Raw genomic sequence first — 12679 nt, forward strand, 5'->3', positions numbered from 1 at the left:
ATTTAGTTGCTTTAAGGCCAAATTTTGCACGGTTTCTTTTAACTTTTCACACTTTTGCTGTTGGTTCGTCGCTTGTCGTTTTCCGCTTTCAAAATATATTATTTTGTAATTGCTTTTTTTTGTTTTGTAAATTTCGCTTTTGCTTCGAACTAAAATTATTCGTCCATTCTATTGGGTTACAAACTTAAGAGTGGTTGGAATGTTCTGGAATTCTATTGTCTGGTTACGCAAAATTTTGTTGAAACTTTAGATGGTCTATTGCATTTAGTTTAAATTATGATGATCTGTTAAAGAAAAGAAAAAAGAAGAACATAAGGTTAGATAGTGAATGTGTGTTGTCAGATGAGGGCATGTACATATACATATTTAAAAAACGATTTATGAGTGATAAAATATCGCAACTATCCTTGAAAGATATTAGGGCTAGGGTTGGATTACGGAGGGTAGTCTTAAGAAGAGTTTATCTTATAACCTTTATAACGTGATACGTTTAAAAGAAACATTTCACATTGAGTTGTAGATTGTCCTGTATTAGGGGAAAAGTAAGCATACTTACTCCATGTACTTTTACTCAAAAAAGTTGTTAAGTATCGCGAAACGACCTTTTTATAGGCAAAGTTATTTGTCGTACGTCAAAATGTTGTCCTGTATTTTAAATATTTCTTTGTCTAAAATGTTTTAGTTACCTTTTTCTAAACATTTTTAAACTAATGTTTTCTAAACGCTTTTTTTCAAACTAAAAAGGAATATTATCCCTTTCACTACTAATGTCCACTGCAGTGGACATGACTTTGCAAGAGCGGTTATTTTAAATTTGAAGCTTTTTAGCATTAATTTTGGTGAAAACGGAACGAACGGTATATTGCGAGTATAGAAGCAGTGTTGCCAGGTTGACGTTTTTAACGTCATTTCGACGTTTTTTGTACCCTTTGACGTTTGAACGTTTTTTGTGTAAAAAATTACGTTTTTTAACTTCCCAGTAATTTTTCTCTGTTACTAAACCCTGTAAGTAGAACTGATTTTGAATTATCTTCTTAATAAATCTTTCCAAGCTTTGTGTTTTGCAGCAGCTGCTTCAAAAGATATTTATTCTTTGGACACAGATGACTTAAATATGAAACATACCAAGCGTACGCGCATTTTTTTTATTCTTGGACTAAGGATCCCGTGTTCAAAGGCTGGTTGTGTAAACACTTGAGGTTACGAGGCTTATTATAATGTTTGCAATTGCACATTAAAAGCCAAATCAGGAAGAGCTGATGTCTTGCAACACGCACGCTCGCGAAAGCATCAGAAAAGCTGTAGCAGCATAAAAAGTCAGAAAAAAGTATGCGACTTTTTTAAGACTTTATGGAAAATGTACTGAACCCAAAAAAGGCTGAAATATTAGAAGGAGTCTAAGCAAAACGTAATATAGCATTTTCGACAACCGACCCCCTAACCAAATGTCTACAAGAAAAAAAAATTATTAAAAATCAACGCGTTTATGTAGCTCCTTTAAACTTGCACATTATTGCCCTGAAGAAAAAAATTTTTTAATCTGAATAAAAAGTTGAAACTTTGCAGATTTTTTATAATTTTTGCACAAAGTTTGAAATGTGGATTTATATTTTGTTTTTTTTTTTATATAATGAGATTGGCTTTTATGGAAAAATAATAAACATTAAATAAACAAAAGAGAAACAGCCAAAATCGATCAAAATGGTGATGACTTGAATCAGCTGATCACAAGTGTATGTATAAAATCATTTCTATATTAACGATCTCAAACCAGTTTGCAATGAATTCTAAATGTGCTCTGTCGAAATGACATTTTAATATACCTTACGTACATATGTACCTTTGTATACAATAAAAGTTTAATAAGAACAATTTTTTGTACATTCATTTGAAAAAGACGTAAAAGTACAATTTCTGCAAAATGTGTTTTATTTTTGCCAGTAATGTACCGGCTTTTGAAGAGGAAGGTTGTAAAATATTATTTGGCTTGTTTATTCGAAAATTTTATATCCTAAATAAGTGTTTGTAAATAATTGTGTAAACGGTGCTTTTTCGCTTAATTTTTGCTCATTGAACGAGTGCAAACAGAAGTAGATCGAATTTCAGGTAAGTGTTTTAGACACCAAAAGCCAGATGTCCTTTGTAATGGACATGAGTAGTAAAGAGTTGTAAATTATGAGTAAATAACATGGCTTTCCACGCATAGGGAATCATGCATAGACGCAAAGCGTTGACTGAAAACCAAATGTTAGACCTTCTGAAAGAGTTTTCAGATCTCGACGATGAATCGGTAGGTGATGAAATCGATTCAGTGGAATTTACTAGTAAGAAGCGAATTGAAGATGAGGCTCAAAATTACGACACCAGCACTGAGGAAAATGTGGAGGAACGTGATTTGAGTCCAATAAATGAACTTCCACCAGCTGTTCGTGAACACGTTACGACTTTTTCAACACCGTCCTCAACAAAGAGCGAAGAAAATGTTGCACAAAATTCATATTTCTCCGTCAGAGTATGGCGTTCAATAGCAGGTGAGAGAGTAAGTACACCAATAGAAGCAGCAGAAGGAAACGATGATTTGGCAAATATTACTGAGAAAATCGATGTTCAGTGGCGCCATTCCCGCAGTAATGAACGAATTGCTGATTTTTTGTTTTTTCCGCCTGTACAATTGCCTACAGCAGTCAAAAGTGAATACGAATATTTTCAAAAATATCTACCGCCCCAATTTTTTGAAGATGTTTCCAATTTCACTAATCTGTATAGTGTGCAGAAAGAATCAAATTTTCAGCAAACTAGTCCAAGAGAAATTCGGCTATTCGCTTTACATTGTATGATGGGTATATTGAAGATTCCGCGGGTAGCAATGTTCTGGGAGAAAGGTACAGCATTGCCAATTTTCACTAGTAATATGACACGAAATCGTTTTTATGTGCTACGAACACATTTGCATTTAGTGGATACTTGTCTGCCCCCAAAAAACAATGACAAATTTCATCGAGTGAGACCAATTATGGATGCGATTCGGAGACGATTATTGGAGAACCAGTTGGGGGAAACCCTTTGCGTTGACGAACAGATTATACCATTTACAGGGCGCCTGGGAATGAAGCAGTATATACGTGGTAAACCTTGTCCATGGGGAATAAAACTCTATGTGCTTTGTGGAAAAAGTGGAATGCCGTATGATTTCATTGCTTATCAGGGCTCATCCACTGAAATTGAACCAAGCCTTATCAACAAACTTGGTTTTGGTGCTTCCATCACATTACAGCTGCGAAAAAGAGTGCCCCAAGATTCAACTGGTCACCAAGTTTACACAGATAATTTCTTCACCACGTATTCTTCTATTTTGGATAAAAAGGAAAATTCTAGCAGCTGGCACAATTCGTATAAATCGCTTTCGGAACCCACCTCTCTCCACAGATGCTGTAATGCGAAAGAAAGCTCGCGGCTGTGCTGAACAAGTGGTAAGCCGAGATGGAAAAGTTATTGTCACAAAATGGTTCGACAACAAAGGAGTTTACTTAGCATCCAACTTTGTGGGAATTGGCATCAAAGACAAAGTAAAACGATACGAGAAATAAGAAAAGCGGTATATTGAGTTGATAGACCTGAAGTTGTGCAGCTGTATAATAATGGAATGGGTGGCGTAGATCTTCTTGATCAAATGTTGCAGTATTACCGTATTTTCTTAAAATCTAAAAAGTGGACCCTACGAGTTATTATGCATTTCTTTGACATGGCAATAGTGGCGAGTTGGTTCGAGTATAAAGCGGATGCAGATAGAAATGATATACCTAAGAAAGACCAAATGGACCTACTTGCCTTTAGAAAAGGATTGGCTAATACTCTTGCAACAATTTCTTCAACATTTCAACGAAAACCGACGGGGTCGTTCCGCAAACACCTTTAGCGAAGATGACCAGCAAGCTCCTAAAAGATTGAAGTACTACCAACCGCCAACTGACACGCGTTATGATCAGTGTTGCCGTTTTTAGCCCTTTGGTTGCTAGATTTAGCTACCACATACGTTTTTTGGCCACATAAATTCAAAATTGCCCCTAGCCCTTTTTGTAGCCCTTTGGAGAATTTATTCATACTTGGCATGAAAAAGTTGTATATACTCAATTTGATCTATTTTTTTTTCATTTATGTAAGAGATGAATTTTTAAACTAAGAAAGACTGATATATATATACATATACTAGCTTTTACCTGCGGGTTTCACCCCACGTCTTTATACAAACATGAAAAATTATTTATGAAAGATGTTGTATTTAATTTCTGCTCTAATTTTACTATAGGAAAATACTGAAGGCCAGTTGTATAGCGTGGGTGTTATGTAATGAAATGTAATAATAACTTTTTGGCACAACAGGTGTTTTTATTTACATTAAAATATCTCCAACAAATGATATATCGTCGTTTAAAGTACAAACCCGCGTATCAACAAAATGCAAAACCGCGTATCAAGATAATGTAAAACCGCGTATGTGAGGTTGCATAAATTATTTTCTAGATAGTAAAAACACTCCTATTTCAAACTTGTTCTCTTTTTTATAAAGCAATCGGATCAAGTATATTTTAGGACGAATGGATTAGACTTGAACCAAGAGCTTGTGTGAGCAAATCCAGTTTTTAGTTACGCGGTTTTGCACTTTAAACGACGATATGTATGTAACTATTAGTAGAAATACCAATGTTGTAATATTAAAATTTTAGCTGTCTAATTTCTTTGGAATAAGAACTAATATTATTTCACAGCATGTTTTTAATACTTCGAAGCCTCTATTAACATAAATCCATTTTCAAATGCAATTACCATAGATTTTATTTTCGATAAAGTTTCGGGTTTTGCTTTAAGGAATTCTTGATTATTGTCATTGCAAAAGCTAAGCGAACTGGAAACTGAGTCCTGTAAATTCGAAAGGCATATCAGAAAGAATTAAAAGGGCCATGTAAATTGTGGTTCCGAAGTTATGGCTGATACAAAATTCAACGTCGGTGTTATGCGCTACGCCCCCTTTTACAAACTCATTTATATAAACATACCTTACTATAAGCACTTACATAGGTATGTCTGCATACCAAATTTCCAGTTCATGTGACCTATCGTTCCGAAGTTATGGCTTATTAAACATTCCACGCCTATGAAATGTGCAACACCCCCTTTTGAAAACTCATTTATGTATACCTTACTATAAGCACCTATGTACCATGTTGTTGTTGTTGTAGCGGCTACTAAGCCCCGTTTGGGACGGTTCATCCATCATCGTTGTCGTCTATTTCAGCTAGGGGGAGGCCCAGGAAGTGTGCTACTTCCATAGGGGCTATCCATAGGGACAGGGGCGTTAGCTGAGTGGGATTCTCAGGGCATGTGAAGAGGTGCCGGGAGTCATGTGGCGATTCTCCACATGCCGGGCATTGGTTGGGCACATCCTCGTTGACTCTACTCAGGTAGCTGTTGAGCCTGCTGCAATAGCCAGAGCGAAGTTGGGCTATTGTTGTGCGGGTCTCCCGAGGCAGACAAAGTTCTGTCCCGTCCACGTCCGATGGTTGTGTGCCTAGAACGGCATTCACAGGGCGGGAGTCTACATAACTTGAGACTGATTCCCTCTGAATGCCGTTGAGGGCCTGTCGGTAGGTTGTCGGGTCCAGAGGTTGTTTAATATACCTCTGGACTTCGTCTGTCAGTTCGTAAAGATGCCTCCTGGCGACCATACGGGCGCTGCGTAGTTCAGAACCGGCCGGCCAATTGCCTTGTATGTTGCCAACAACGTCTCTTTATCTTTGCCCCAAGTGCTGCCGGCCAGCGACTTGAGGACATTGTTGCGGCTCTGTACTTTGTTGACAATTGCGGTTGTATGCGCCGAGAAGGAGAGCAGACTGTCGAAGGTAACTCCGAGGATTTTCGGGTTATTCACCGTCGGTATTGTTACGTCATCGACGTGAATACCCAGTGGCAGTCTGACCTCCTTCGTCCAGGTGGTGAAAAGGGTTGCCTAGGATTTCGCAGGGGATAGGGCTAGGCTCCTTGCAGTGAAGAAGCGAGAAAGTTCGAAGAGGTAACCGTTTAATTTTGAGCACAAGTCATCAATTCTATTCCCAGACGCCATGATCGAACAATCGTCAGCATATGAGACTATATTAACACCCTCTGGTGGCTGAGGAAGCTTTGATATGTAATAATTAAACAGTAGCGGGGACAGGACACCACCCTGTGGTACCCCCTGTTTAATTTTACGTGGCTTGCTGGTTTTGTCTCTGAAGATTACTGACGAGTGTCGACCACTCAGGTAATTCGCCGACCACCGTTTGAGACCCTGTGGGAGTGAGGAGGCCTCTATATCGTCTAGTAGCGTTAAATGACTGACAGTGTCGAACGCCTTGGACAGGTCCACCGCTACTAGAATAGTTCTCTCACAGGGGCGGTTTCGGTTTTGGTCACGAGTTATCTGAGTGTTTATGGCGTTAAGTGCTGTTGTTGTACTATGCACTTTACGGAACCCATGTTGATGCTTCGCTGGGGTCAGGTGGTTCGTGAAGTACGGGAGCAGCAGGGCCTCGAGTGTCTTCGCTACCGGGGAAAGGAGAGTTATCGGGCGATAAGACTCTCCTTTGTTGGCTGGTTTCCGCGGTTTGAGCAGTGGGACCACTCTCCCCATTTTCCAGATGTCTGTAATGACGAGAGTGGCCATAGACAGGTTGAGGACCTCCGTTAGGTACACTACTCCCGCAGGACCCAAATTTTTCAGCATCAACATGCATATACCGTCGGGTCCAATGGCTTTGGAGGCTTTCGCCTTGCCGATGGATACCCTTACCTCACCCCTGGTGGAAACAAGAGGCGCACTAGGTTTTGGCATTTTGCGCAGCCTTCTGGTCACTCGACGTTTGGCTTTATCCACCGGAGGATGCAGAATGAACTGCCGGCTAAAATAGCTCGCGCATCTCTCCGGGTCCGACGAAGCGTGGTCACCAAAGTCTATCTAGACTCTGTCGTCGCGCTTCGTCGGGTTGGACAACGACCTCACGGTTGACCAAAGCTTGCTCACACCAGAGCCCTATGTACCATAGATATGTCTGCATACCACATTTCACGTTTATGTGACTCATGGTTCCATAGCTGATTAAAAATTCCACGCCTTTGGGATGTGCCACGGCCCCTTTTACAGACTCATTTATATATATACCTTACTAAAAGCACCTACCATTGATATGTCTGCATACCAGATTTCAAGTTCATTTGGCTTACGGTTCCGAAGTTATAGCTGAATAAATATTTCACGCCTACAGGAAGTGCCACGCCCCTTTTCCAATTCCGCCCATTTTTTTCAATGAAAATTTTAGTTAGTATGGGAGGTGCCACGCCCCCTTTTCCAGTACTGCCGATTTTTCTCTATGCCTATAACCTTCCCGGGATAAAAACAAATAAGTGTGAAAAGTTTCGTGCGATTCCGTCTCGCGATTCAAAAGTTATAAGGTAATAAACAAACAGACATTCACATTTATATATATAGATGTATTGTAAGTACCTTACGTTTTCATATATACATACTGTAAAAGTGTAAGGGCTGTTAACTTATCTATTAACGATTTAACTATAGTTTAGAATAGATAAGTTTACGGCCCTTAATAATCTTAATTTGTTAAATGGCCCAACAAGTCGATTGGCCGTGTATGTTCTTGTGGTGTGATTGTACAAGCTGCTGGCGCGCCTTCAAAAACCATTTGAAAATTTTATGATTGTACCAGCTTGCTGGTGTCATGAGTGGTGAAATTAGCTAAATTTTCTAAGTAAAAAGTATTTTGGCGGAAATTTTTTGCACTATATGAGTCAAAGCCGTGTGTGTGGAGGATTAAGTTCCCGATATTGCTGTTGTGAATTAAAAAAAAAAAACAATGTTTAACAAAATGGTAGAAAAATTATAAAATTTCGGCTCTAAACATTTCGATCTTTCCTCGACCTCATTTGTAAAGAAATTAATATTGTAGCAGCATGCTGGTAACCCTGCAGTGAAAAGCCAAACCAGTTAGAAAATATACTAGTTCATTAAGTGGTATGTGCCTACCAGTTCGACAATTTCGAATAACTTAGGCGATCAGCGACATCTGCCTTTGAATTGCCAAAGCCAAAAATAAAACGCAATTATAATTGATTTTCTTACAAATGTTGGCTGTGGCGTCACGTGAAGACTACTGGTTCTGGTTCTGAAATTGCAGGTTCGAGGCCGCTTGGAGGTGGTTAAGATTTTTAAAGTTAAATAAATGTAAGTAAAACTAATTTATTCAATTTATAAATAAATAACAAATTTGATCGTCTAATTGCATTGCAAAAAAACATTTAGGAAGAAATGCTTGTGCTATAAAAACAAAGAAATTAAACAAAAATATTTTTTTTATTAAATTTAAAAATTACAATAAACAGCCTAAACAAATATTAAATATAAAATTTATAAAAAATTAAAATTAAATAAAAAATAGAAAATAAAAAAACTTTCCCTGCGTCAGGATTTGAACCTGGGACCTCAGGCTTATCACGCGAGTGCTTTGCTCTGTCGGCCATTGTGACTGCTGGAGCGTCGCGAGCAAAAAGGCACACTTATGCTTTTCACGGGGCATGAATTGGCAGACTAACCCATCAACTAGTATGATGCTGTTAGTATTTATACTAGTAGATGCTGATGCATAGCCTGACAATTGACATCTCGTAGGACATCGCAATGTTAAAAATACCAGTCGCTAACATTGAAAAAGGATAGAACGTGAACTAGTTAGGCTGAAACGCAAACCGGTAGAATTATAGTTCACCACTAGTAGCTTTCCCTGCAGGGAAGTTATGTATGCTTCGAGCATGATGGTAAAATCACTTGATGGAGCCAGCAAGCTGGTGTCGTATATTTTCCCTTAAATACAAAACGATTGTTGGTTGGAAAAATATTTGCTTTTTTTCCAGAGTTCATTGTTTTTCTATACCATTACTTATTAAAAATGTTTGCGTGTATGCTTATATATGTATATGTTAGTAAAAAAAATTAGCTACCATTTTTAGCCACAACGACTTTTTTTAGCCCTTTTTTTAAAGGAATTTGGCTACCAATAAAAATGATTCGCGGCAACACTGGTTATGATCAAGTCGGTCACTTACCGAAGTTTGATTATTTACAAAATAATGCAGTTCGCAACAAGGAGTGATGCAAGCAAAAATTTTACTTTTACTGCGCAAAATGCAACGCCCATCTCTGCATTCGGAGAAATTCTGACTGTTTTTATGAATATCATACAAAATAATTAACTAAAAATAAAATATTGAACTTATAAACTGTTATTTATGGTAATTTACTCTTTAATAAACACTGAATTTAATTAAAAACTTCTATTATTTCTCATCTCTTTTCAACATTTTGTTAAACTCGGTGCATTTTAACTTGACTACCTTCGCTACTCATGTCCAGTCAGGTGGACATCTTATTTAAGCCACGCCCATATAGGTAGGCGATTTTTGTTTTTACAAAAGTCTTACCAGAGCTCATTAGAATAATTACTACTGCTTAAAAATAAATTTGTATTACGCACTAGCTGGCGGTAGTGAAAGAGTTAAAAATTCTTTGCCGGGAGCTTTCGAATTTTCTTTATAGTATTCCCAAATATTTTTAATTTTTTTTTAAATACTTACATTTTCTTACATAATTTTTATTTTTTCAAATATAAATGACAAACAACTTTAAATAGTAAAGAAAAACAAAAAACTAAAAAAAGTTTACAAAATCTGCTTTCTTAATATTTATCACACTCTGTAAAAATATATTTACTTAGAATACATACATAACTGGCCCAAGAACTTCACCGATCCCAAGTGTGCTAAAAAATTTGCCAAAGTAAAGATCACAAAAACCAAGTTTTATAGTTCCGGAAAAAGCAATACAATACTCGAATTATTCAAATATATTTAAGTAAAAGGTTTGAAATTTTAAGAAAAAGCAAATGCTTAGCTTTTATTTGTAATACTATGTCTCCACTGAGAGATTTAACCGTTAAGATTTAATAAATCCTGTTGCTAAATCACAACCGTCTCCATTGACACAACGAGATATGTTTGATGTTCACGTTTTTAAATATTTGACGTTTGCTTTCGTATGGTTTTATAAATACAGTTGCGGACATGGAAATTCAGACAGATAAAAGGAAGGTACCAGGAGCGGAATTTCATTATGTGAATTCTTAATATTATTGGATTCTTATTCGTGGTAAATATGTACAATATATAGTTTGCGAAATGTAACGAATAGTACGGTATTCCGAATCATTTTCCTGACTTTAAGAAAATTGTTTAAAGAGTTGTTGAGGAAATAAACTCTCTTCTTCATGAGAGGGAACCGAAAATCCAATCGTTGGCCATTGGCATATCACGAAGACCTAGCTAGCAAATATGACTGGCAATGCATTTGAGTTCTAGAGGATATTTGGTGTAATGTTATCGAAGCAGAACCATTACCGAATTTTATAAATTTTATGTCGTGCGTTAAAGATTTATAGAAAGCATGATATTATCATAAAATATATATTCTGAATTTGTAGTTTTTGAAATAATAACTTCTTAATTTAATACAACCACAGTTATGTGAATATTAATATTTGCCTTTAAAACCAACTAAAATATAAAAACTCGCTTAAAAATATGAAAATTCATGTTTTTTAATAGGCTAGATTTCAATGTCCGCAACTGTATACTGAAAATAAAAATATCATTTGACTTATGGCATGTGAATTCGTGGTTGCCACACCCAACAAATTGTATTTATTGTTCAATATTATTGAAGATTTAACGAAGATTTAACTTAAATCTACTGCCTTTCGAGATTTAAATTCATATGGTAAATCCCAAAAGATTTAACGTTAAATCTCCTCAGAGGGCTAAATGTTCATTAAATATCACAGTGGAGACATAGTATAAGGCCCAATACTGCAGCTCCAGCAGTCCTGAAAAATGTTTAAGTTCCCCTTTGTGTAAGGTGACCAGAATTTTTTTAGCATTCCAGGATGACAAATACTCCACATTGAAAATTTGTTCTATATTTATTTTAACACATAAATAAAGAATAAGTTAACATGGTTAAAAAAAGCAAAAATAATTCCATGCACATATTACCGTTGATTTTTGGCAATTTTCTTTTTGTTGGCAGTGTTGTTCAAATGCCAAAAATCAACGTTACTTTGTAGTAGAGCTGTGTAAGTGTGAAATCATTTTCAATTTTAAATCAACAATTTTTTTCTATTCAGTTTTCATTACTTATTCTTCGCTTCACTGAATGAGTATTGAAAAGGCTGCAATATTTTATGTGTGTGCATTCTTTAATTCAGTACCAATCATTAGTTCAAAGACACCCGGGTAAACAACTTTTTGATAAAAAAGGCAGATTTTTGACAATTGCTCAATTGTAAAAATTCGAAGCGGTGTTACCCAATTTAAGGGGATTTTATATCATAAATTTGGGATTATATATAAAACAGTTGTATTAACATTTACCTTTTAAAAATAGTTAATATCTTATATTAAAAATGTTTACATTTTACATTAAATTCGATAAACACTTCGCAAAAACTTTACATTTAGGTTAATAAAATTTTAGTGAACATATTTTAAAAATATTTAGTGTCTTTATGCCATCTGATTATTTCACAATGTAACTCGCCAGGACTATTACAGTTTTCTATATCGGGTGCGATTGTTTCTGATATAATTCGAACACTGAAATTACAAATTTTGATGTGTAATTTAATGCTTATTTAGGGGATCACAATTCGTGTTAGACGTCGTAATATCTTAAACGCTTACATTTGTTCAGTATAAAGTAACGGTTAAAAGCGATTTGAAAGATTCGTTGGGTATAATAAGAGCCAATAAGTTATTTCCTACTAGTTTAAAAATATTTTGGTTATGTTAAAAAACGTCTAAAGAAGTATTAGGTGTTATTTTACGTTTAAAAATTTTAAGACTTTAACACATTACGACACTTAACACCTCTTGTGAATCCTCCATATGTGCTTGACCATTAAACTATATCGTTGTTTATTTGGGTAAAATTAAAATATATTTCACTGTTCAATATTGGAGTTGGTGTGAAGTATGCAAATGAAAACAACAATTATCAACTTAATGAGCATTAGCCTCATTTATTTAAAAACAAAAGACTTTTTGCTTGGTACAATTTCGATTCTAAGAATAAAATGTTTTTAAACAAACGAAAAATTAATAATAAAATTTTAAGAATTTTAGATACTGCGTATGGTAGCATGAAATTTTACAATATGCTTAATGGTGCATTTACATGGTATGAAGCCATATGAACTGTTGATACGCTAAAATAGAGGGACTACACGTTCTAATGAGGAATTCAATGATATCGAGTGGGATGCATATAATACCTTTTTTCATATGAAAAATTACTGTTGTGATACTGCTAAGCATATAGCAAGTTGATTTTTCATACATCTTCCCATAAAAAGTTTAACAGATGCAGAGAAACCAAGGAGGGTTTTCCCATTTTGATGCCTTTTTTAATATAAAACCCACCAAAAAGGAGGAAAGCGGCAACTCCGCCATTCACATACATGTCAAATGTAGAAATTTTAAAAATTAAAAACAATAAACAAACAATTTCAAAACAAAAAAAAAA

The 12679-nt window shown here is 35.8% G+C and overlaps 1 protein-coding gene across 1 annotated transcript; it reads left to right on the forward strand.

Moving 5' to 3' along the window:
* The first annotated feature begins 2212 nt into the window (after window positions 1–2212).
* LOC118754736 (piggyBac transposable element-derived protein 3-like) lies at window positions 2213–3463 on the forward strand. Its single transcript, XM_036489620.1, has one exon. The coding sequence runs from the start codon at window positions 2213–2215 to the stop codon at window positions 3461–3463; it is 1251 nt and encodes a 416-aa protein (XP_036345513.1).
* Window positions 3464–12679: the final 9216 nt, after the last annotated feature.

The sequence above is a fragment of the Rhagoletis pomonella genome, unplaced genomic scaffold, assembly GCF_013731165.1.
Source record: "Rhagoletis pomonella isolate Grant_MI unplaced genomic scaffold, Rhpom_1.0 Rhpom_scaffold_04496, whole genome shotgun sequence".
Lineage (NCBI taxonomy): Eukaryota > Metazoa > Arthropoda > Insecta > Diptera > Tephritidae > Rhagoletis > Rhagoletis pomonella.